The sequence below is a fragment of the Vicugna pacos genome, chromosome 1 (genome assembly GCF_048564905.1).
Source record: "Vicugna pacos chromosome 1, VicPac4, whole genome shotgun sequence".
NCBI lineage: Eukaryota > Metazoa > Chordata > Mammalia > Artiodactyla > Camelidae > Vicugna > Vicugna pacos.
In genome coordinates, this window is record NC_132987.1 from 25,839,450 (window position 1) to 25,867,160 (window position 27,711).

The window sequence follows — 27,711 nt, forward strand, 5'->3', positions numbered from 1 at the left end:
ACAGTCTTGGAAGTCCTAGCCACAGCAATCAGGCAAGAAAAAGAAATAAAAGGGATCCAAACTGGAAGAGAAGAGGTATAAATGTCACTATATGCAGATGACATGATACTATATATAGAAAACCCTAAAAGCCCCCCACAAAAACTACCAGAGCTCATAAAAAGAATTCAGCAAGGTAGCAGGATACAAGATTAACATACAGAAATCAGTTGCATTTCTTCACACTAACAATGAAAAATAGCAGGAAAAGAAAGTAAAGAAAGAATCCCTTTTAAAATTGCATTCAAAACAATAAAATACTTAGGAATAAATCTTACCAAGAAGTGAAAGACTTATACATGGAGAACTATAAGACATTGATTAAGGAAATTAAAGATGATTAAAGAAATGGAAAGATATCCCATACCCTTGGATTAGTTAAATCAATATTGTGAAATGGCCACACTGCTGAAAGCAATCTACAGATTTAATGTAATCCCTGTCAAATTACCCATAATCCTAAAATTTATATGGAATCACAAAAGACCTAGAATTGCCAAAGCAATACTGAAGAAAAAGAATGCAGCTGGAGAAGTAACCCTCCCAGAACTCAGACAATACCATGGAACTACAGTAATCAAAACAGCATGGTACTGGCATAAAAACAGACATACGGATCAATGGAACAGAATAAAGAGTCCAGAAATAAACCCACAGACCTATGGTCAATTAATCTTCGACAAAGGAGGCTAGAATATACAATGGAGAAAAGACAGTCTCTGCAGCAAGAAGTGTTGGGAAAACCAGACAGTAGCATGTAAATCAATGAAGTAGAACACTCCCTCACACCATACACAAAAATAAACTCAAAATAGCTTAAAGACTTAAATTTAAGACAGGACATGATAAACCTCCTAGAAGAAAACACAGGCAAAACATTACCTGACATAAATTTTAGCAATGTTCTCCTAGGGCAGTGTACCCAGGCAAATATACACAAATGGGGCCTAATTAAATTTATAAGCTTTTGTACACCAAAGGAAACCATGAGCAAAACAAAAAGACAACCTACAGAATGGGAGAAAACATTTGCAAATGATGCAACTGACAAAGGTTTAATTTCCACAGCTCATACAACTTAATGACAAAAAAAAAAAAAACAACGCAATCCAAAAATGGGCAAAAGACCTAAACAAGCAATTCTCCAATGAAGGCATACAAATGGCCAATAGGCACATGAAAAAATGCTTAATATCGCTAATTATCAGAGAAATGCAAATCAAAACTACAATGAGGTATCACTTCACACCAGTCAGAATGGCCATCATTCAAAAGTCCACAAATGATAAATGCTGGAGAGGGTGTGGAGAAAAGGGAATCCTTCTACACTGCTGGTGAGAATGCAGTTTGGTGCAGCCACTGTGGAAAACAGTATGGAGATTCCTCAAAAAACTAAAAATAGACTTACCATATGATCCAGCAATCCCAGTCCTGGGCATATATCCAGAGAGAACTCTAATTCAAAAAGATACATGCACCTCAATGTTCACAGAAGCACTATTTACATAGCCGAGACCTAAATGCCCGTTGACAGATATCTGGATAAAGAAGTTGTGGTATATTTATACAATGGAATACTGCTCCACCATAAAAAAGAATAAAATAATTCCATTTGCAGCAACATGGATGGACCTAGAGACTGTCGTTCTAAGTGAATTAAGCCAGAAAGAGAAAAAAATACCGTAAGATATCACTCATAGATGGAATCTAAAAAAGAAAAACAGAGGGCACTAATGAACTCTTCTACAAAACAGAAACAGACTCTCAGACATATAATAAACAATCCTTTGGTTACTGGGGGGATTGGGGTGGGAAGGGATAAATTTGGGAGTCTGAGATTTGCAAAGGTTAGCTCTACATATAAAAACAGATTAAAAAAATTTCTTCTGTATAGCACAGAGAACTATATTCAATACCTTGAAATAACCTATAATGAAAAAGTACATGAAAACAAATATATGTATATATACATATGCATAACTGGTACATTGTGCAAAAAAAGCATATGAAAATGAATACATGTATGTATATGCATGACTGGGACATTGTGCTGTACACCAGAACTTGATACATTGTAACTGACTTTCCTTCAATAAAACAAAAATTCAAAATATTACTAAGGCTATATTTTAAATCTTGAATTTTGGTTCTGTGAGTGTAAATAATTAAAAAGCACCTAAAAACGTCAAAGGAAAAAAAAAAGAAACATAAGCAAATATGTTTGAGGCCTTGAGATAGTCAAAGATTTCTTGGAAAAAATATAAAATATACAAATTATAAAAGAAAACAATAATAAAAAGGCAAAAAAATCAATTACTTTAAAAACAAAAGATTTCAAAAGATGCTTCACAAAAGAGCATTTACAAATGACCAAAAAATACATGACAAGACGTTCAATGTCACTAGTCAGGGAAATACATACTAAAACCACAGTTAGATACCACGGCACACTCACTGAATTACTAAAATTAAAGACTAATAATACCAAAATGTTGGAAAGAATGCAGAGCAACTCGATACTGGTGGAAGTTTAAAATGATAACAACTACTGTGGAAAATGTTTGGCAGACTCTGATGGTGTGAAACCGTCACCTGCATTATTTTTAGCAATTCCATTCTTAGAATTTGTTTCCACCCAAAATGAAAACATGTCTAAAAAAGACTTGTATAAGAGATTTATTGCAGCTTTATTCTTAACAACACAAAACCGGAAACAATGCAAATATCTACCAACAAGAAAATAAACGGTGGTATACAATAAACTATCACTTCTCAATAAAAGGGAACAAGCCAATAATACAAACAAAATTATCAATATATCTCAGGAACATTATACTGAATGAAAGAAGCCAGACACAAAGAAATATATACCATATGACCTCATTTACATAAAGTTTTAGTACACACAAAATTAATGCAAGAAGCTAGAAATGGGAATAGTGGTTGCCTGAGGGAAGTAGAGAAATAGACTGGAAAGATGCTCAAAAGAACTTCTTAGGGTGATGAAAATGTTCTGTACCTTGATTAGGATATTTATTATATGGGTGTATACATTTGTCAAAACTCATCAAACTTTACACTTAAATCTATAGAATTTGTTGTATGTAATACTCAAGTCAAAAATTTTAAGGGCAACAAAATAAATTTTATTTAAAATCCTTTATCTCCAGACTATTCAAGGTCTGACATCCAAATTAGACAGGCTGAACTTCAGATTAGTTGCTCTGTTTCCACAGGTGTTGAGAGAGATATACTCTCAGACTTTTCACAGCTACCAAAGCAACAATGCCAGGAAAACCATTAATCAAGATTTGATAGTGCCTCTTCTCAATCAGGAGAAGAAAACAAAGAACACCCAGATTATAAAAGCAGGTGAAACCCACCCAGAAGATCTAGTCAGGTACAATGCTGGCATTCCTGATTCTCGTAACCGTGATCCTAGCATCTGCTCACCATTCTGGTGAGCATTTTGAAGGGTAAGTAAGCAACACGTTTAAGTGAACAAGTAACTTCCTTGCTAGCCAAAATATTTGAACAACTACACAATTTTAAATGTTCTCTTCTTCTTCTGTTATCTCACCATTCAGTGATAAGGTGTTCCGTGTCAATGTTGAAGATGAAAATCACATCAACTTACTCCGTGAGTTGACCAGCATCAGGCAGGTAAATAACAATTCTATGCTAAAGGTTTCCTTCACACTTATTTTTAAATCTTAGATAGCACTGTGATTCCATCAAAGAAAGAATGACATGAAATATTAGCTAAAGCACTTCTGTAGCAAGAAATAAGAACTTGAAAAACATTTAGCACTGCAATACCTTTTTTTTTTCTGCCTAAATTAGATTGCCATAAGCCCCACAGTATTATAAATCCAAGGTAACTTTTTAAAGAGCTGACAGGGCATGACAACTGGATGAGTTGGAACTGTTGCAAAGGTCATAGAACATCTAACATACAGTAACTTCTCTTCTAAAGCAAAAGAGAAAAATGATCAACTTGGATATTACAGAAACACTGGGCTTTAGTCCAACTTGAAATTCATTTCCACATCCCATGTATCATCTGTTCTCTCTGATTTTCTTTCATTCCAAATCAAACAGCTTGAGTTTTCATGACCTTGATTCAGGCCCTCTTAATGACGTGACATGAGTGAGTAAGGAAGGTAAAAAGGCATGAGTGATTTCCATACTTTCATTTGACTCTCAAGAAACCATAATCTCTAGGCTACTTTAAAAAAAAATCCACTGCATATGGGATGAAAACTGACATTTTTAATTATATACATAGTGTGGCAGGAAGATATTGCTAATGACAAATAGCTTGGTCCAAACTGTCTTTTCATGAATATGTAAACCAAATAGTCTACTAGCTCCTAAGTATCTGTCCATCCACCCATCCATCCATCTATCCATCTATCTTTCTGTAGTCACTTTTTTAGCTTTTAATGTACAGAGGGGACAAAGAAGGTAGAGAGTGTCATAACCAAACAGATTCAGAAGGTTACAACTGAAAGAGAATATGAAGTCATCTATTCCAGCCTTCCACTCAAATTTGAATTTCCTCAGTAGAAACAGCATCCCTGGTTGCTAGCCCTAATAAAATCTGTTTGAATACTTCAAAGGATAGTAGGAATACTGCTGTTTTAGAGAAGTAAATTTGCCTTACGAATCATTCTAATTGTTACACAAAGCTGAAAGCTACCTTCTCTAACTTTGACCCAGTGGACCTAGCTGAGCCAAATACTGTCTTCCTTCTAGGATTTATCTTTTCCAGGCCTTCCATCATTTCTCTTAGCACTGGTTTACAGACACTTGATCATTCTCGTCACTTCTAAATATAGCTCAATCTTTCTGTCTATATTTCTTTCTTAAAATGTAGCTCTCAGAATTGAGTGGACCTCCAGGTATGCTCTGATTAATACATACTGCGGGACCACTGCCTGCCTTCATTTTTAAAGTAGACATTTATTAATGGGGCTGAAGATTCTTTTAAGTATCTTGAACAGTTATAAAATACTCTTAGCTTATAGTAAACCTATTGCCAATCAAAACTATTAGGCTATTTTTTTTCTCACATGAATCACCCTCAAGCAAGATATTCTTTCTTCTGTACTTGCCTAATTGATCTTTTAACCTCATGCAGGATATTAGATTTACTCTGCTAAAATTTACCTTGATAGCACATTGAAATTATTTTAAAAATGAATACAGTCATCCAGAGAAATAATTCTTCCCCCAAATCTGCATCACCAGCAAGTTTGATAAACATGCTTTCTTGACTTTAATTTTTGTCACTGATAAAGGAAAAATATTAAGTCAGGGGTCAGCACAGAATGAGAGGCCCCCGCCATGGTACATTCATTTAATATCTATTTATCACGAGTCACCAACACGCTAGACACAGTGTTAAACACTGAAAGTGATTCATTAACCAACTCTCCTCGGATGAGTTTGCTGTACCACCCATGTTACTGTGGTGTTACCAACGGCTAACACTGTGCCTTCCTGCTTATACAGAATATAAATGCAGAGACTTGGTCACTTTGCTAAGATCCAGATTCAGCATTCTATCAGGCTAGAGGTCTCTTTCAATAACATGAAGTTAACTGAGCCTGACTTATGCTTGCTTTACACTGTGCTGGCTCCCAAGGATCACAGCTTCCTTTTCTGAGCATTCATAATCCATCTGCTTCCAGTTCACTCTACAGCTTTGCCAGAGTCCATGCCCGGCCCCAGGAGCTCTGGGATTCACCTGTTTTCCTGTTTATGAAATCCAAGACGTGCCCCTTCCACTCCTCAGTGATCCCTTCAAGCTCTGATTCCCCCAAGGTTGCTGAGAAAGGTCTGCAGTCACATCCTCAGTATTTTTTAGTTACCTAAAGTTCAGCATTTTCTGGTGGTCAAGAGCAGAGAATCTGGACTCAGATTTCCTGGGTTCAACTTCTGGCTCTACCACTTAATTAGCTGGATGTTGGACACCTCTCTGGATCTCAACATTCTCATTTGTCAAATAAGGAGAATAACAGCATTCACCTTACAGGATTGTTATGAGATTTAAAAGAATTACTGTAAGTGAAGCACTTGGAAAGAACTTACATAGTAAAAACTATGTAAGCATTTGTTACTACCATCATTAGATCCAGGATTTTGAATGCAATTTACATGGACGGTACAGTCCGCTCTCTCCTTATCCATCCTGGGCCTCAATGTTCTTTCCAAAGAAGGTATTTCTGCTCAAATCAAAGCACGAGAAAAATTCTTTACGTATGGTAATTTCACCTCTCAACAGAAGCAGAAAAAACAAGAGATAGTATAACTCCTAAGAAAAGACAAAAGCCAAACAAAAGTTAAATACGGCTACTTCCTCTCTTCCAGCTGTAAACATCATGCTTTAGCTCCAAGCAGTGGGACTGCATGTTTCTTCTTCATTCACTGCATTTCCACATGATTGGAAATGAGATTTTTCACTCTCCTTAGCAGTCTTGCAAGTGTAGCATATTCTGGACTGTAGCCTTCCTGATAAGATCACTACAAGGGCATCTAGTCTTTGTATTCATCCTTGGCCATGTGTCCTTCCTCCCAGCTTTTGAACATGTCCTTTTAAAAGCTGAATGTATTGGAGAGACCTGTGACCACACTGGACTCTAGCAGCCTCACTCTTTTCATGTTTAATTGTAGAGTAAAGATTTTATGTTATCTCCTTGTTCTTTTATTGGAGATCTTCATCACAAAACTTGTTCTTTTTTCTCAGTACTTTCCTGAACTCTGTTTCTCCAGTTTCAGGTGCATGTTTATCTATGCCCAGAGTAACATGGTTACAGCCTTCCAGTGTTTCCATCACTCCCATTATGCTTGTAAGTTCTTCCCTGCTGTCTGGAAGCAGGCCTAGAGTAGAAGCCATTTTCCTTTCCAACAAGAAAGGAAAATTCCATCAAGATGAATGAAGAGTCTATTATATGCTCTACTTATAGTCAAATGCAGTGTGAAGTAATAAATTTGTGTAAATATGTGAAGAACCCAAAATCCCCAAAACTAGTATTCCATCTTTATATATCCATCTTATTCCCAAAAGAATTTAAGGTCAATACACTACTTTATCTTGCTTTTGTGCTGGTTTTGTAATATATTTTAGGAAGGACTCTGTAGTTATTAGCCAGCTGGCTGATTAAGTTGACATTCCCACAGTGCTATCACTTAAAGATACTTCTTTATCTTCCAACAAATGCTCTTTATGGTTCTTTGTCACTCAGATTCCTAGATTTATAATTTTATAACTTGCAGCTTTATAATTCTTCAACATATTATTCAATTCCCCACATCTCATATCCTTTATTTTACTTCACTTCCATATTTTAAACATAGATCTCATTCACAAGGTGTTGGCAAATTCTGAAATTTGTATTTATCCCCTGTACCAATATTTTATTATTTGTAGCCCTACTTAATGCATTGTAAACATCTATGAGGCTATAGTGCTGCTCCTGATTTGGGGCTCCATTTCTCCTAAGATGCACTGGGGACTAACTCCATGTCAGTAAGTCTGCATCATTTTTGCAAGACTCCATCACATTGTATGTTAGGATGTTTGTTGATCAATTTTCTCCTTGTCAAATTGAAATTTTTAAGGGACTTCAGGTTAGGGTCTACGAGTCTTCTGTCAAACTTGCCTATGAGATTTCTTCAACACAGAATCAATCACTCACTCAATCAATCAATCAATCCCCCCCCCCTCTCTCTCTCTCTCTCTCTCATTGTCAAAGCCAGGACAGATAGGCAAGAGGTTAGGAGTCTAGGGAAAGCAACTTTCAATTAATATCAGAAATACAATCATCTGTAAGGCAATTAGGCTGTTTTGAAGCAGTGCTAGATATATTCAAGTATCCACCACCAAAGATGTTGTGCAGGCATTTTTTCACTCTAAGTGGAAAGCTAGCATCTTAATATAGTTTCTTGTAGAGTAGACCTTTAGACAAATATGCAGGAGAAAGATTTCATTTAGAAAGCACGGAAAGCATAAGTAGAGATACAGAAAAGGAAGGGCAGCCAACAAAGTGGGCACTATTAAGCCAGATAACACAGAGGTTGACTAGAGCTTAATCCTACAAAGAAACTCTAGGAAAGGGCGCAAATAACAGGATTCAAAATTATTCCACCTGAGAAATATGAGAACTGGAGCATTTAGACAGCTACTTTCTAGGGTCATTGGTTAAGCACTTCTCTGGAAGGAATCATTTCTCTGGCACTTCCTGACTGCTGCAAGCTGTTAGCCTGGCTTTTTCCAGGTCTGGGGGAGCTTTCAAGCACTGAGATGCAGATCTTGGCAGTCCCTTGAGCATGCTCAAAGGCTGCAGCATTGAGCACAGGCGGAGCACGGCCAAGTTGACTACAGATGCTTGGAGGACTTCATGTGCTTCACCAATTCTAAACCTCTGTGTCTATAATAACGACACACTTCCCTCTCCCATCCCACCATGAAATGATAGGCATTTATTAGGAACACAAATTCAGGGTTAACTTTTAAAAATATAGTTTCTCTTATAATGTGCTTGTCTTCATTGCTCTTCTCTTTACAATATTGGCTAACTGGAATTCTTCACCAGCCCCTTGCTTTCTCAGTTCTTATCATGATGTGCATATACTTTCCCCACAGCACACACTACTTCTGGAATTCCTTCTGTGTAATTCTAATGTCCCTGCCTTCCATTGCCCTGACATTCCCTACGACACTGACTCATGATTCAGCATATTCTAGACATCTCCAATGGTTTGAAGATTACCAGAACAGAATATAGGCTACAGGATTCTCCACAGGTTTATCTAAAATTGGGTCATCTTAATATTGTACATCATCAGTTTCTATTTAACAACCACTAAGTCTGCCCAAACTCCCTGCTAAGCTCCAAAGCAATGGTCCTAACCATCACCGCTGGTCACACCTTCAGCCTGAGACTAGCTCATAAACATCTAAACAGGTATTGGGTGAGACACATGGGCAAAGAAAGACCCAATGTCAGGCTCACCACAGGCTTCTAGGCCTTTACTCAGCTCAAAGAAAGAACAGAAAAAAAGATACCTATGAAAGGCAGTATGTCCTTGGTTAGTACTTTCTCAAGGAAAAGGGAGATGTGAAACCACACATTCACAACGAAACACAATGGAATTATCAAATATGTCATCCTACTTTTGTGCATAATTTTCTCTAAAATGTCCCCATCTTTGATTTGCTCTCTAGTGTACCCTAGTCTGAGGCACACAGCCTAGCACATAGTAGGTCCTCAGTAATAGTAATATTTGAACAAATGAAAATGTCAGCACATTATTGGATCCTCGAGAATATTCTGTTTCAGACCACGGTACCAAGATGACCACTGCAGAAACATAGATTTTTCCTCCCTGATGGATCCTCAACAGGTCAGGGATGCTCCTGGTTCCACACATTACTGTGACTTGTACAGCACTGAGCTCCAAAATAAACTCATAAAACAAATCTATCAAAAAGTAAAAGGGAAAGCTCAATTTCTCTCTACTAAATATTGTGGCTCCAGTTAATTCATCATCATTCATTCAGTACATTTATCCATCACCAAAAACGCTGCTATCACAATAAGTAACTGCTCTAGAAAAATCAATAAGTAGAAAAGAGCAGTTGTAGAATACTGCAATTAACTAACATTATGGGAGATAATTATATGTTCTTCATGCTTGCTGATAATCAATTAATGCTATGTATGTATGTATGTGTAAACACTTTTATTGACATCTAACTGCTTGATTCTAACTCTCGTCCACTCAAAGGAGATATTTTTAAGAGATTTCATGGATAATTTGAGTCTGAAAATAACTCACTGGAATAGAGCAACAGTGTGCTTGCTGGTGATGATTTACCCATTGAATTATACGTGTCTAATACAATATATCTTGCTCCTTACTTAGATTGACTTCTGGAAACCAGATTCTGTCATACAAGTCAATCCTCACACTACAGTTGACTTCCATGTTAAAGCAGAAGATATTTTCACTGTGGAAGACTTTCTGAAGCAAAATGAACTACAATATGAGTAAGTTTATGTTTCATAGTTATAAAAATTCTCTCCCATGTATGCTCTCATCCTGGTCTCTGAAAAACCCTGGGAAGGTAAAATAAGACCAAGACCAGGCTCCCCCAGGGCCTGATAAATAAGGCATGGCAGGGTTGGCCCTGAATTCCAGATCTAAAGACATCGGGTCTAGCAGATTTTGTGTTCAGTTATTGCTCTAGTAAGAACAGTTTTGACTCTCATATCCCAAATCTTTAGCCAAATATCTGAACTGCTACTGGCTTACAAGTGACATACAGACTGCAGGCCAAACCAGTGGATATTCTATTATCAGCTAGACACAGTTTTAGCCCCATATCATATCAAATTTTCTTTCCAGGTGAGCACCAGACCTACTGTGAGCCATGAGGGTTCTCCATGCTCCTTTAGATTAAGGACCAGACTAGAGTCAGACTGAGTGGTCTTTCTATCCTTTTCCCTCCCAAAGCCCCCAGCTATCTCTAGTGGTATGAGAAGGCAGGGAGAGAAGGACTGAAAGAAAGGAAAGTGGTTCCCCAAAGGCCTAGAGTAGAGTTGGCTAAGCTGATCATTCCACATCTCTTCCCCAATACCACACTGGTCCATCTAAGACTTTTAAGATGAGGATGTCCCCCTAAATAGAGGCAGTTGTCCATTTGTTGATTCAACAAATAATAGTGAGGGCCTACATATAACAAGTACTGAAAAAACAGATATAGCCCACATCCTTCAGAGGAAAATGAACTTTAAACAAAGAATTGCAATATGCATAACATATCAAGGAATGTAAAGAGCTGGAGCTACCAGGGAATAGATCAAGTCTAGGGATCATGGAGGACCATCCTAGGAAATGAGGCTCTTGCTGAGAACTGAAAAATAAGGAGTTAGCCAGACAGAGACAAGGAAAAGTCATGCTCTAGGCAGAGAACAGACTATATGCTAAGGCTTAGAACTTCCCTCAGTCTGCACTTGAGGGAAAGAGGAAGTGAGGTCTTTAGTCTAAAGCAGAGGTTCTCCTCTAGAGTGGATCAGCAAGCAGCAAAGAGACAGTCTCAGACTCCAGTCCTGAACATTCAAATGTTTATCCAACAATTCCCTACCACAAGCTCAAGTCTCCATTATATTTTGAGAAAATGTGACCTACATAATTTTAACAGAAATTTTCTATAATTTTTCACATCTTAAAATATAGAATAGTATTTATACTAGTAAAGAGGTCAGAATTGTGACCTATAAAATGTGCGCTTTCATCAAGAGAAGGCGTGCAGCATAATGCAACAAACAAATGCTTTGGGAAAAGACAGACAAGATTTAAATCCTGGCTCTGCAACTTCCTGGCTGTGTGACCCTGGATCATTTGTTTAACCTTTCCGAGCTTCGGTTTCCTCATCCTTCTAGGGAAAGGATCCTTATAACCATATCTTCATAAAGGGAAGATATATACAATGCTACTCTTGAGAGAAGGCTATTGTAAAGATGAAATAAAACAATATGTAAATAAATCGCAACTGGTCTTATTATTGCTGTGAGTGCTGCTATGGTTTACTGTTGTACAAAGAGGTGGATTACACATTTTTTAAAGGTCAACAGAAACTGTTTTGTTTAACCCCGTTATCGTGCTTTACACAGCTTAGCTATCTGCTTCTGCCTGAGGGAAGTGTCAAAATGTGACCTTAAGAATCGACTTTTGTAAAACAAAGACATAATACAGTAAGTTTCAACATGTGATTAAGATTCATGTCTGTGATATTTTGCTCTTTTTATTACACTAGGAAGGACTTCTAAAATCCTAGCCTTTAGGAGCCTCAGTAATACTCAAAAAGATGACAGTTTCTTTACAATTCTTTAAGAAAACCAAAAGGAAGATGAGCGACCATAAGATAACTCTAGCCACCCGAATAACGTCCTAATTCTGCTCACAGCACGAAGTAGTAAATCAGCTTCTAATCACATATCAATCTCCTTTTACCAGGTGGAAAATTCATGTTCTTTTTTTAGTGGGTAAACTTTTGGGGAACTGTATATGAATGCTGTCCCATGTAGAACATAGGACATTCCCTGAGGGCTAAGATCTTGTTAATTTTTGCTTAGCACATTTGAGCATATGATTTTCTAAATATTAAATAATAATAAGTACCTAGAAATCCTGGAGAAGCACACCAGCAATATCCTTGCCGGGGCTGCAAGCAGCCCCTGTGCTTCCCATTATTACCTCACATGGTAACTAATGTGTATTTAGATGGCTTCCTGCTGGCAAGAATTTGCAGTTCTTTTTCTATATAACAGGAATCATCTACTGCACAAGTCCCACCAAAATAGCTCTTCCGGTTTTTCAGTGGTCCCAACCTCCTTCACCAAGACTTTCATCATTTGGTAGTTTTAATCAGATTCTGAATCACCATGGGAAAAAATTTAAAATGTGTGCACCAAGAAAAAAACCTATTTTTAAATGCTTATGTCACACCCAAGGTACAGAAAGACCAGAAATTGGATGATGTAAATTGCCAACTTAACAGTATTGAAGCCAAGTTGACAGAACCTTTCAGTGGGTGGGCCTTCACACAATTCCTTCCTACAAACTGCAGGAAGGTTGTCTGTGCCCTATCTAATCTAAGAAGAGACTGATTATTGTTATCTGCCTATAACATTTTTCGGCATATTTCAGATTCGAACAGGAAAGTGTCCTTGGATAACAATGCATACACAGTAATGCTCTTCAACAGCAATGGGTGTGTAGTCTGGGAACTGACCAAATGCTCCGTTTTTCAGGAATCTGAAAGGGGGAGAAAATTAAGTCATGTCTCTCCTCCTCAGACATTGTTATTTCGGGCTTTGTTGGGAGTCCCTGTTATCTAATTTGCCTGCATGTTTAAAAAAAAAGAAAAAGAAGTTGGATAGCACTATAAAAGAAACATATAAAAGTATAAAATAGTGTACATGCCTCTATATTTTGGAGCTGTAACGCAGTCCCTATTACATTAAGAGGCATTGTTTTAATCTCGTAGAACAGAAACTCATTATTTAGTAATAATATTTTGTAATATAGCTAAAGTAGTGCTTTTCCCTAAATCTAATAATATCAAATAATCATAGGACTGGGAAGTATCATTTACAGTCAATCCCCCCACCTTCAGGCAGAAGTCAGCAACCACATTTCATCCTCATTCTGATACTCGTTTGCAAGTTACTAGAGGACATTTTTACTCTTGGGTGCCATCTTAAATCTAACTGGTTTTATTATGCTTCTTTGTCCTGATTATTGATGAAATATGTAATATTTAACATAACAATAACTCTAACGGAATGTCTCTTCTTAGTACCAAACTAAGTAGCAACCTCCACAGTCACTTATTCTCCCAAATAATTTGAATTTGAGGATTGGGCACAAAAGATAGGATTTTGCAGTTTGCTATAGAAGCTCTACTTCTCCCTCCACTCAGAGCCGGTCCTGGTAGTCAGAAATCAGCATGCTTCTGGTCTTGAATACAAAAGGCAATGGAATATCCTGAGGCTGTACAATGCCCAGAAGCAGTTAGCTGATGCTTTCTTTTCTCTGGGCCCCCTCTAAGAAGCCATGTGACCAAGATGGTCATTTTATTTGCTCACTAACAGTGGAAAATCTTGTTAAAGTGAAAGCAGACGTCATTTACCATTTCCTCTTGGATTTTTAGTTTTGCCATTCTATCAGAGAAGTTCATCCTTGTTAGGTAGGATTTGTTCTTTCAAATTGATGATCTTGGAATACAGTTGTTTTCTTAAAGGTTTCTGCTTGTTGATATTTAATTTTCAAGGTTTTTGTTTTACTTGCTTTGTTTTCATTTGTTTTTAGTTATATTTAAATTATCTCTATTCTAGATGTTTCCTTGGTGTTTATGAGGGTGGTAACCAGCAACTTTACTATAGTTTACTCTTTTTTTTTTGATAAACCTTGGAAGACATCTATGTAAATGACCAAGATCTATGGAGTTGAATTAATTTATTGCATTTTAGAACTGAAAAGGACACTGGATACCAGCTAATCAAATATCTGATTCTAAAAATTATAAAAATTAAGGGCCAGAGATTAAATGACTTTTCTGAAGTCAATTTACATGGTAGGCAAAACTATGACTCTGACCTTTTGATTCCTAATTTTAGATTCTTTCTAATTCCACCCTATTCCCTAGCAATTCACTTTGGGTGTTGAATATAATTAATTATAGCACTTAATACAATTGTTCCTAACTGTAGTTCCTGACTATCCCCACAAAATGTCTACATCCCAATCCCCCAAGCATCTGAGTATGTTATGTTAATGGCAAAGAGAAGTTAGGGTTGTTGATGGAATTAAGGTTGCTAAGCAGCTGTACTTAAAATATGCAGATTCTCCTAGGTTGTCCAGATAAATACAAATTGACCACAGGGTCCTTTCAAGTGGAAGAGGGAGGCAGAAGAGGAGGTTAGAGTGATGAAACGTAAGGACTTGAGCTGCTGGTACAGTCTCTGAAGATGGAGGAGAAGGGCAAAGAGCCAAGGAATGTGGGCAGCCCCTAGAAGCTGTAAAGGGCAAGGAATCATATTCTCCCTAGAGCTTTCAGACAGGGGCATGTCCCTGTTGACATTTCGATTTTAGCCCAGTGAGACCCGTGTTGGATTTCTAAACTGTAAAATAATAAATTCACGTTGTTTTAAGCCACTTCATTTGTAGTAACTTACAGCAGACAGAGAAACAAATATACTAATGAAAGTACTTAATGGGAAATTTTCTTTCCACAGAAATAAATCTTTAAAACTTCTCCCTTTTCTTTTTTTCCCAATACCACCTTAAGATAGTATTTGCCTCTTGCTAGGAAACAAATATCATTTAGTACTAATTTACTGTATTTCCCATAAACACCAGTTCATGTCCAAGTTAACCAAATGAAGAAGAGACCAGGAGAGAGATTCAGATGTCCCTGACATACTTCGTCAAAATGCCCTTGGGGCTGCCGGAGGAGAAGTAGACTTTTGATGTGCGGCTGTTCTCTGTGTGACAGATAAAAACCTTTCAAGGCTTGATTGTGGATAATAGACAATTCTACAAACTAGCTACTGCCCATAATATTTACAGTGACCAAGGACATGATCAAGGACATTAATGCTCATAAAATTTTGTCCCTTCAGAACATAGTTTCCACTCAAAAGTTGCCAAGAGAAACAAGGTCACACATATCCATACCTTCATGCCTGCCTCTTATAATAAAAACTTGAATCTGAACAGTCATTTATAGAAATAAGCAGGCCTCAAAGTTTCTGTCACCAATTTTTATACTACCTCACTATAGAACCATTATTATATTATTTTAAACCAGCCAAAAGAAAAGCAAGCACAAAGATATTTTTCTCAAAGCCTAGAGAAAGGCCTCAGGTGGCCAGCTAGCCCAGTTTACGCTGGACTAAGTAGGTTCCTGGGACGTGGAGCTTTCAGTACCAAAACCAGGAAAGTCCTGAGGAAGAAAGACCATAGATAGGGCTTGAATGCATGCCTCTGTGTGGCAGCCCAAGGCCCTGACCCAGAATGCCCCAGGTATCAGGGAAACCATTTTCTGAGTTTAAGGTACAAAGACACCCAAATATGTGAAGTCTGAGACAAAGAAGAGCCTGCTTTGCTCACAGTCTCCAGTATCCTTCTCAGTGATTTACTCGCGCTTTGTGATGAGTAGCTCAAGTTGAAGAGCATCAAGAATAATCAGAGAACACATCTGACTCCCTGTGCCATCTGCTAAAGCAGAGACTGGGCTTTTGCATATATTCACTGGGAGACACGGCTCTGTTCACAGAAGCACCCTCTCTGGTTTATTACAGGGTATTGATAAGCAACCTGGGATCTGTGCTGGAGGCTCAGCTTGACAGCGGGGTGTACACAACCGGACACAGTTACGAGAAGTACAACGACTGGGAAACGGTACGACGTGCACACGATTTACACAGATACTGCTTTGGGAATTGAACCAAGAATGTCACATTAATCCACAAATGATTCCCTTTGGTAGATAGAGGCTTGGACTCAACAAATCACCAGTGAAAATCCAGACCTCGTCTCTCGTAGTGTCATCGGAACCACATTTTCAGGAAACAATATATACCTCCTCAAGGTAATCCTTTTTAACCATGACCTTGCCATGTCTAAGGGCTTTAAATCAATGAATTCTAACACATTAACATCTGTTTCACAGACATGTTCATCCCAAACACTGTTATAACTCTTTTCCTGCTTATATCCCCTAGGGAATCAAACAGATTCCCCAGATTCTTTTATGATATGTGAATTTTTAAGTCATTATTTTGATTTATTCAAAAGGAAAAATGCAATAAAAGTAAGAGAAGTCCTATAAATTTAACCACATTCCTGTAAGCAATGTAAATGATCATCTACCTTGATGAAATTTTTCTCTCCCAGATGTTATCTGCAGATCCATTTGTTAAAGAGGTTCATAAACTTCATGTCTATCAGAAAACATTACACAGTGTATCAACAATTTGTTTCTGTCATCCTCTAATGCCATTCTTATCATGCAATTCTAATGAAGAAAATGAAAAAACAAGGAATAAGCAGAGAAGGAAAAATTCTTACAAGATTAGCAACAATCATGATTACTTCTAATTACTCATCCAGTTGTCTTGGTCATGTCACCTAATAATAGCAGCAGAAAATAACCTCCACGTGAGTACAATTAAGCAGAGTAATCAAGCATCTTCTGAAAATATGAGCTTGTCAAGCTTAATAAAAATAATAAACAGCCATGTAAGCTTTCAGCTCAAACACTGTGAGTTGTCTAGAGGCAAGAACATACTGTGCTAGTATTATGTTTTAATTTAATCATGGGATATATCTCTTGCTGCTGTCAATTTTCACCTGTTGAGTCCAAAGCCCAGATGGGTAGTGAATGTTAACTCCTGAAGGTGAGGAATCACCATTTCCCTTTTCCTTTTGTTTGCACTAGGTTGGCACATCTGGGTCAAATAAGCCTGCCATTTTCATGGACTGTGGTTTCCATGCCAGAGAGTGGATTTCCCCTGCATTTTGCCAGTGGTTTGTGAGAGAGGTCAGTATGTAGAATGATTATTGGCAGAGGAAAGTAGAAAGCATTTTTTAATCAATCCCTTATAACCTAGCTATAATAAAAGAGAATAATCGCACAAAGAAAACTTGTAATTCCAAGCTGAAAGCTATAAAGGTCACCGAGAGAACTTCATGAGGCAAAATTTTAAAACAGTTAGCAAATTATATTTATTTGAATTTCATTCATCTGAACTTTCTCACCCACCTTTCGTGAAAAGACTAATAGGTAGCAAGTATAGTAGATAGGTAATTTAAAAGTGATAATGGTAGTGGATAAACACCTAACTTGAGCATTATCCCCTGGATGATAATCAATGCACCCTACTTCAGAATGAAAGAAGACAGTACATGCAGTCCCTGTTCTAGATGATACTGTTTGTCACTCCCTATAATTCTAATGATAAGATAGACCTGAAAACCCTTTTAAATATCCATGAGCCCATACTGACATAAACAGATGATTCAATAAGCACAGAAAAGGGAGAGAAGAGACAACTCTTTCTTATAGAAGAACTGCAACTAATGGGCAGACAAATGAGTGAAATAGAAAGTTACCACTAGAACACCACAGTAATGACTGCTTCAGGAAAATCTATGAATGGACACAAAAAGTTATGGGTAAATGTCTAAAGAAAAATAGGATATTTGCAGCATCAAAATATCTCCCAAAAATATGCATTAAATTACAAAGGCAAAATTTACAGAGGAGAAACCTAGCAGGAACTACCTTAACCGAGTGATCAAGGTTAACAACAGCAGGGTCAGGATCATCACCAGTATAAGATACAATCAATATCATGCAACCCCTGATATTATGCACTAAGAAGATACAGCATCTTTTTGGTTTTCTTTCCCAAAATGCATAACCTCTCTCTAATCATTAAAAAAGAAAAAAAAATCAAATTGAGGAACCTTCTGCAAAATAACCACACCAGTACTCTTTAACAGTGTCAGAGTCATACAAGACAAGGAAAGACTGAGGAACTGTCACAGATAAGAGAAGACTAAGGAAATATGACAACCCAATACAATGTGGGATTCTACATTGGATCCTATAAGAGAAAAAGGACATTAGTGGAAAAATTACTGAAACCTAAATTAAAGCTGATAGTTTAGTTTATAGTACTACACCAAAATTAATTTCTTTACTTTCTCCATTGTACCATGATTATGTAAGAAAGCAACATTAAAGGAAACTGGGTGGAGGGTATATGGGAACTCCTCATACTTGCAACTCTTCCCTAAGTCTAAAATTATTTCAAAAGTAAAAATTTAAAGTATCAAAGTGCTTTAAAATACAAGAATATTACTATATAAACATGTAAAGCACTTCTGTATCTATTTACTAGGTTTTTGGTTTCTAGACATGTTATGTATCCAATTGGCACCATTTAATTTCAGTATCTCACCATCTGCCCTCTAGAAGGAAAGAACTTTCAATATTCCTTGGGTTATCTCCAATTATAGACCACTAACAGAACAGGATTCTATAGCTCCTCCAACCTAAAATGCTCTATCATGTGTTATTTTAACAAACATACATGTGTAGAGTCACAAAATGTCTATAAAACTGTTACTATATAGAAGCTGTAAATATTTTAAAATCTACTCAGGCAAGCCTGGGGAAGAGTTAAATGTAAGTTTAATATGATCCTGGGGCTGAAGAACTGTGATTAAGAGAACACAATAAAGGGGAATGAAGTCATTCATAGATAAGTGTCCATATTACTTAGTAGGGAAAACTAGACCCTTAACAGGGTTCCCTTCTCAGGAAAGAGGAGTAAGAAGAAGCCTTTCATCATTATGCAATTGGAGACTTGGTGAGAGATTCTCCAAAAACCATCAGTGTAAACTCACTTCACAGTGAGAGGCTTTTTCATTCTTCTTCTGTGTCAGCCACTTCCTCTAATGAAACCATCTACAGGCAGTCTCACCAAAATTAAACAATTTCTAGATGACAGTATTAGGAATATGCATAGACATCCGTAGACATTCCTTACTTACTAGAAATAGGTCTTACCCTCATATCCTACTAACTTTGAGAAAAAGTGACTGCAATTTCTATTTCAAAGGAAATGAGTAATGCTCACTGCATCAAATGAGGAAATGCTCTTTAAAAGTCTTTAATTTTATTAAATTTTTTGTTCATCTCTAAGGGAAAAAGTTAAAATGAAAATTAATCATTATTTGAGTTACATATGGATGAAATAGAGTATTCTAGAAACAAAGAAGAATTAGAAACTATTTTTTTAAAAAACTGTCAGCAGTATTTCGCTAATTGCTTTTTAAATATTAATAATATCTACCTCAAAGAGGGGCAGCAGTTTTGTTACTAATATTTGTCAATATTCGCACAGTCTATGTAAATTTTAACACCATAATACATTCCACTTTTCCATGAAATTCTGCTTTGTAATTTATACACAGGCTGTTGGCACCTATGGAAGTGAGAGCCACATGACAGAACTTCTCGACAAGCTAGACTTTTATGTCTTGCCTGTGCTCAATATTGATGGCTACATCTACACCTGGACCAAGGTATATGAACCAATACCAGGAGGGGCTGATAAAATTAAAACTAATGACTTTCTATTATATTTGTCCTAACCATATAGTGCACTTTCAGAACCGAATGTGGAGAAAGACCCGCTCCACCAATGCTGGAACTACCTGCATTGGCACAGACCCCAATAGAAATTTTGATGCTCGTTGGTGCTGTAAGTAACTGGCTGACCATTCTACATGCATCTATTGAAAAGCATACAAAGAAAAACTACAGAGGAAAACACAAGTGTCTAAAACAAGAAAAAAATATAAAATTCTATATTTTAGAATTCTAACTTTCTGAAAGCACAGACAATAAACAGTTTACTCATTCAGTCAATAAAAATGTATTGCTTACTCTATTGTGTTCCCAGTCATGCTAGATGCAGGAAACATGATATTGAACAAACCAGACATGATCCTCTTTGTGGAATGCACAATCAAGAGGAGACCACCATTAAATAATTATTTAAATAAAATTGTGATATAATTATACTTTCGTGATTCAATTCTCAGTAAATGATTACAACAGTATAGAAATTTCTCCTGGATATTAGTTTGCCCCCTATTTATTAATTTTCTTACACTTTATTGATCTCATTGTTTAGTGCTACACAGGGACACATTGGTGATTTCACATGCAACTTTTTACCGTTAGCTTAAAACCAACCTAATCTTGGGACTAAATGTACTTTATAATGCATATACATGCGAGGATGATTATAAACTATTGTGAAAACAACTTATTTTTTGAACACTGTAGTTTGAAATTTTGAAATATGCCCTGGGAGAACTTCAGTAGACAACCATTTGCCATTAACAACAATATATGTTTTTCCAGCAATGGGAGCCTCTCAAAACCCCTGTGATGAAACTTACTGTGGATCTGCTGCAGAGTCTGAAAAAGAGACCAAGGCCCTGGCTGATTTCATCCGCGACAACCTCTCTTCCATCAAAGCATACCTGACAATCCACTCATACTCCCAGATGATGCTCTACCCTTACTCCTACGGTTATGTACTCCCAAAGGACAACAAGGAGTTGGTAAGTAGTCATAGTAGTAGATCTACTATTTCACTGTTGAGATTTTTTAATTCTATTTCTGGAAAAAATTATTATAAGAATAATTTCTGGAAGTTCCATTATTGATTTTTGGTAATAGAAGCAAAAAACTTAATACTATAGATTTACAAGGAATCTGAAATTGGCTAGATAAATTGTGTGGAAGAAATATGATTTTGATGCAGGTAATGATCCCCAATATATGATTAATTCACTAGTCTTCAAAATGACAATAGTTCCACTTCCTCCTGCTTCACCGCAATAATGACACACATGATGATTTCAGATTAATGAAGTTCCTTCACCTCATACTTAATCTTAATCAGAAAGTCAATTTCATCAAGTTGCCCTTGAGCTGGATTTGACACAAGCAGAGTATGGCAGATGTCATTAGGAATCTGGCATATTTGGTTGATACTGGGTTAAGTGATAAGATCCTAAAATTGCTTATTTCGCTGTTGGATTAGGCGATACATAGAAGCAAATTAATCAATGAACAAATGATATGAATGGGTCCTTAATAGATATGAGAAATAATGAAAAGAAAATTAAATATCCTTGTTTCAAAAAATTAGCATTCTTCTTGACTACAGTTTAAGTAAAAATAAACAAACTATAAATAAAATAAATTTTTATTAATAATAAAACCATAAAAACATTAAGTAACAGTGTAAATAATAAACAATAAAGAAGATTCCCAAAACTGAAAAATAAAAATTAGCAATCTTGTTGGAGAATCAAGATTAACCACATAAAGTTAAATAATATAAGAGCTTTATAATATTCACATTAACAAATATCCTACATCAATGCAAATTTTTTTAAAATAAGCAGGTTTGAATCTTTCAAACAACTTTTTTTTTTAATTTATGAACATCTGGCTGCCAGAAGTTGGGACCAATGATTTAAAAGAATAAGTATAAGATTTAAAGCATTTGAGTTATGCCAAAAAAATTAAAAATTATTCCAGTTAGCCCATGACATAGATATTTGGCTTACCTAAATGAATAAATTCAAAGACCCAGTAACTTTATAAACTGAAAACTGTTGTTTTGGACTTTTAGATTCAGTCTTTCAGAGACCAAATAAAACATGTAATGCTTACATATTTTTTGAAGAGCAAAACAAAAAAATAACTCAGTCTCTTAGAAAACTGATAGCTAAACTTTTCTTTAAAAAGAAATGCTATTTTTTAAAAAGCTTTCCATATTCCCTAACCATAGCCAAAAAACAAAGGAGAACATCATTAGTTGGAACCATTCAATGTTTGAGTTTTCCAATTCTGCTCAGTCTGTAAGTGTTCCCAGCAGTGGGTGCTCATAGGCCTGCTGTCCAGAGATGGGTGTGGTCCTTGTTTCAGTCCTAGATTTCTGGTCACCAGAGGAAAGTGGTATGAGTATGTTGTTTGCTTAATTCCTGTGAGTGTTTAAATTGTACCACATCAGAAGAGACAAAGCCGTAAAAACCAAGCATTAACAAGTTAATAAGTAAAATATTGAGAATAAAATTAGAAACCGTATTAAATATAACAACAACCAATATATCCAGTCTGCTCAATATCAACTAGTTTTTTAAACATAAAAGACTACAAGTGTTTAGTCTAACAAAAAAGCTGAACAAAAAAGCTGAAAGTGTTCTTTGGAATTGAGCTGCTTCACAAAGTTTCAATACTTTTTCTTATTTGGGGAATAAGATTAAACCCTTTTAGCAATGTTGAAACCTTTGTTGCCCCACTGGCTCCATACAATAATAACGTAGTATCTGGGCTGCTCTAAAAGTCTTACAAATTATCCTTTAAAAAAAAATAATCAAGTAAGTTCTACCTTTGGAATCTCATGAATAACTCTTGCTACTTCCTACGGTTCCTCCAGGAAAAGACCCAAGACTCAGAGTGAGTATAGTGGGCCAATTCACATGTGCCCCAAGTGATGTGAAACCATTCCAGCAGAATGTGATCCACTGACATTCTTCCCTAAGAATCACTTCTCCATGTAAAAGCAAGGAAAGAGTGGTAATAGTTTTTTAAAAATTAGAAAAAGAAAAAAATTAGAAAATTAAATTCTCCAAAATTGTTTTAAATTCTAACAAAGAAGTGAAACAGAATTATATCAAAGTAAAATATTCATAATCAATTCTCAAAAAAAAACCACAAACCACAAAATAATCTTACTTTGGATGTTTATTTTTATACTCAAAAAACTAATAAATTGAATGAAAAGTACATGCTATGTCATACGTTTGCCAGAGCATAAAATAGGTGACTAAAATACAAAACTTATCTGTGCTTATATCACACACATTGATTTAAAAGTTACTTTAACTTCCAATCATTTTTTCCTATGATTAAACTTTTACCTAGTATCTTAAAAGAAATACTTAAATGTCATTAGTAAAATCTAAGATGCATGTTATTTGATTAGTTGATTCACTTGGGATCTGAGTTTAGTTTGGCACCCCAAAGCAACTTATATATTTTGAATAGTTGACTAGAGAGCCTTTCAATCTTTTTCTTATTTTTTATAAATCCAATTCACTTACTTCCTAAGCACATTTTGCTAGAACAACTCATAACTATAGTGTTATTATAAATACATGTATAGCCAAGAGAGAATTTGAGTCTTTCAAAACAAAAAATATTATTTTTTTCATGGTTTTTATTTGCAATAAGGATATCACTAAAAAAATAAAAGTATTGCCCTAGAAAGATGAGTGCTCCATCCAAATCCAGTGGCCCCATATTAATTCTCAATTAGAAAAATATGAACCCACTGTAGAAAACAAAAGATAGTAAAAGATTAATAACATGAATTATTGGCACCATAGCACATCATAGATAACTCAGAATTTTCTTAAAGGAATGCAAAATGGACTTTGTCATATACAGATTTTGGCATATATATATGTGATTCTTATTTTTCTTTATACCTATAAAATATATAGGATCATATTTGTAGCAAAAAAAAATTGCTTCAATGAAATAATTAGAAGGAAATTATTCTATATAATAATATCAGCGTTCTCAGTCCAAATTTAGGACATACCATAAGTAGCAACCCTTTGCTATCTGAGTCATGATAAAAATGTACATGGCCTCATTTCTGAAAGATCTTACATGTAGATTACCTGACAGTTATATCATGAGACAACCTTTACAGGGAAGAAAGGCAGAGATGGGAATGCAAAAGACCAATGAAGTAAACGTACAAGAGAAGTAATACCATGGATTACACAGGCTACCAAAAAATATATCTTCAGCAGATGAGTAAAAAGTACGAGGAATCATAAGAGTATCTTACATGTACAATGCTATCCTGATTGCAAACTGCTTTTACGCACATTATATTATTTAAAGAAAGAATACAAATTGAGCTGTGAGTTTCCAATGCATCATAAACTGTCCAGTTCCTCAGTGTTGACTTCTTTGATATAAAGCTATCAGTATCCTCAAAAGAAGTTTTAAGGCCCAAAAAAAGAATATACTTACATTTCCAAAATTCTAAAAGGTAATGAAATATTGAAATATATGACCTCTTCATCATCAGAGGAAAATAAAAATTAGGATGCATAATTGAAAAGGCTTCCAGACTTATCCAAACCTTTGCATTTATTGAGCATGGAGAAGCTCCCAATCTTTGGTCTACATTTCCCCCAAAGAGGCCTCCATAGCTCTGTTAACAATAATAATTATTATAATACCACTTTTAAGTTCAAAAACAGGAACTCAGAATAATAACCAATCACTAAGTATCTTGACCCATTCCCCAGACTGACCAAATGGAAAACCAATGTACACTACACAAAGGTGCCAATCCAGGGCACTATCCATCAGTACATTCCTGCAATTAGAAGCGCAGAATTTTACAGCTGGAAATCTTGGAATTTCTCTGGTTCTGCTTTCTCATTTTCCAGCTGAGACAATGGAGACTGGGCTAAGCCAATACCAGCAGTAGAGGTGGCACTAGGTCTGGAGCTATTGGGTCCTGAAGAATTTCCTAGGCTGCCCCAATTTCCAGAGACACACTCACACACATCTGTGAGGCCATGTCAGTACACCATGCAGCTGGTCTGCAAAAGACCATACATTAATGAATAAAGTCTTTTATCCTTACAGATACATGATTATTACCTCTGTCCCTGGACATATCTAAAGATTCACACTAGTCCACTAAGATCCCTGACTTCTCAGGGCCCAGTCTCTATGATCCTGGCCCATACTTTCATGGGTTTATATACATTAACCAAGAGAAATATGACAGTCTAACAGTTTCTGAAAAATTATTCAACTTGACCAAAAGATAGAAATCTATTTCTAAAATCTAACATCGTCCTGTCTCATGGCACCTCACTACCTCTTAATTAAAAGTGTTTTACTTAATGAGCCACCAAGATAGAAACCTACTGCTCCACCCAAGCATGTGAGCATGAAGCAAGTGCGTGATTAGAGATAAACATAAAAATCAGAGGAAGAAATACTGTGTTTAGGAAGTGGACAATTGCAGAGCCACGTACACACTCAGTCACAGCTGTCACCACGTCCCTGCCTAATAACAAGAGTAAAAGGGTCACAGTCCCTCTGTCAGGCAGGCTGCCAGCAACTAAGGCAGACAGGACTTGAGGCACAGAACATTTGCTTCAGCAATTTTCTCAGAATTTCTAATCTCATTTATAAGACAAAAATATTTTAAATGACAACTGTAAAATTTCTTTGATTAGAGAAACCAGTTGCTGATTTACCATTATACATTTTAAGTGACTTCTTGGCCTGTTAAAATTTTTCTGCAGGGCCCAGTCAATACATGATGCATCAGGCAATTACGAGAAATTCCACTGAGTACCTATTAAGTGCTCGGTGTAAACCATGGTTCCTGCCATTGAGAATGCAGGATTATACTGAAATATCAAGACTCTGATATCAGAAACCACACAAGAGAAGTACAGAATTGGAAGCCTCCAACTAGGCACAGTAGCAGGAGTTCAGGGCAGGAAAACAGCAATGTGCAATGAAGCTGTTCAGCGAAGGTTACAAAGAGGAGATGCCGTTTGTTCGGAGCCTTGAAGGATGGGCAGAATTTAGGTGGCAGAGGAAGGAAGAAAGCATTTTAGGGAGAAAGAAGAGCCAACAAATGTGCAACAGTGGGACTGAAAAATGGAGTTGGCTGGGGGGGGGGGGGTCAGCCTGTTATGAGTGTTCTCGCGAGGGAAGAGTTGGAGTGAAGTAACCAGGCTATGGAGGGACCTGAATGTCAGAATGAATCCTGCATCACAGTGCGCCCAGGAGCCAGTGACCTGGTAAACAGGATTGCCAGGTCAAATACAGACTCCCAGTTACATCTGATTTCAGATAACCACTTGGTTAAGTACCTTCCAAACATTGCATGGGACAGACTTATACTGGAAAAGCATTCATTGTTTACCTGAAATTTAAATTTTACTGGCTTTTGTTTTTTTGCTAAATCTGGCAACCTGCAGGCAGTATTATTTTAGTAAGAATGACCTAGCAGTGGTGTTTAGGAGGCACCTGCACTATCGTCAACAGAGGTAAATCAGGCATTCAGAGCACCTTTAAAACCAGTTGTCTTCCTTTCCAATTTTTTGTCAAAAATACATTCTTCTTTAACATAATTATATCTTTTATTTGACTTCCCTGTAAGCTAGTTTTGCCCCTTGCCCTTCCCCCAGAGGACGTCTGGCAATGTTGGGGGGATGTTTTTGGTTGTCATAGTATATGTCATGTTTTGGTTGTGGGAGTGCCCCTGACATGTAGTGGGCAGAGGCCAGGAGATGCTGATAAACACTCTACAACACGCAGGGCAGCCCCCACAACAAAGGATCATCGAGCCCACGTGTCAAAGGTGCCAAGGTTGAGAAACCCTGTTTCAAACAAAGATAAGAAGAGTCTCATTCCTGGCCAGAGGTCCCTGGCTTTCACAGGATCGTACACCTCCTCACAAATAGTTTACAATTTTCAGCAAATTTAAAGTGCAAGAGGGGCTGTACATCCCCATTACACAGTATTTATCTTTTAACATTTATTTGAAAGAAGCACCACTGCCACAAAAAAAAAAATTATATGAACTTTGCAACTTCAGCTGACTCATGCTTCACATTTTACTTGAATTGTAAAAATATGTATGCAGATCAGCCAAAGAAAGAATTTGGTTTACATCAGGGAAAGCACTGCCACGCTCCCCGTGGGGTCTGCCAAGACAGACAGGCTCACTCTCCTGAAGCATGCCTTTCCCAACTCCTTGTCTTACTTCCAAGTCAAGTCTTTGCAACCAGAGCCTGCACTGGTTTACTCTCCTCCTTCTCCTCGGAAACATATTTGTTTTTTCAAGTCCCGAAAGCATTCTCCTCGGTCCTGCCTGCAGGCCTTGGGGGCTTCTCCTTTTGCACCAAAATGTAAAAATGTAAATTTCTCATTGTTCCCTTGGCGTAAGTTACCCATTATCACAGAAGGAAGGAAACTGCAGTTAAAGATCATTTTGATGCTTCCATTACCACGTGTTTTCACCCCGAGGGATGGTTAAACTCAGAACCTCAAGTTAGAAACAAAGTTCTGAAGAAAATTTCCTTCTAATTGGTTTATATCCCACAGTCAGTCTGGGGCTTTTGTTTTCTTGTATTGTAACAATGGACCAGTGGAAGATTAGAAGAGGCAGCCCCCGCTGTCGTGACACTGACCGTGTACACAGGGGTGGCAATGAGGACCATGAGCACAGTCATGAGACAGGGGCTTCCTGATCACCTTACCTGGGAACGCAGGTCAGCGGAAAAGAACACCCTTGCCTTTTTCATCTCACCAGCCCCCTGGAGCTCAGAGCCTGGGGAAACATTACACTAGTTGGTCCTTTGTCTCCTGGGCTTTGAGTTAGATGTGACATTTTAGACTCTGTCTTTTGCTCTATGACCAAGGCCTCTTTTTAAGAA

At 36.8% G+C, this 27,711-nt stretch overlaps 1 protein-coding gene across 1 annotated transcript in view; it reads left to right on the plus strand.

Moving 5' to 3' along the window:
- Positions 1 to 3,444: 3,444 nt before the first annotated feature.
- CPB1 (carboxypeptidase B1) overlaps positions 3,445 to 27,711 on the plus strand; it is a 30,927-nt gene continuing 6,660 nt past the window's right edge. Inside the window, exons 1-9 of the mRNA XM_006202785.3 lie at positions 3,445 to 3,515; positions 3,627 to 3,702; positions 9,973 to 10,097; positions 15,918 to 16,017; positions 16,106 to 16,207; positions 17,057 to 17,158; positions 19,603 to 19,713; positions 19,802 to 19,892; positions 20,561 to 20,763. Of these exons, the coding sequence (XP_006202847.1) occupies positions 3,445 to 3,515; positions 3,627 to 3,702; positions 9,973 to 10,097; positions 15,918 to 16,017; positions 16,106 to 16,207; positions 17,057 to 17,158; positions 19,603 to 19,713; positions 19,802 to 19,892; positions 20,561 to 20,763 (981 nt within the window). The remainder of the gene's footprint in view (positions 3,516 to 3,626; positions 3,703 to 9,972; positions 10,098 to 15,917; positions 16,018 to 16,105; positions 16,208 to 17,056; positions 17,159 to 19,602; positions 19,714 to 19,801; positions 19,893 to 20,560; positions 20,764 to 27,711) is intronic.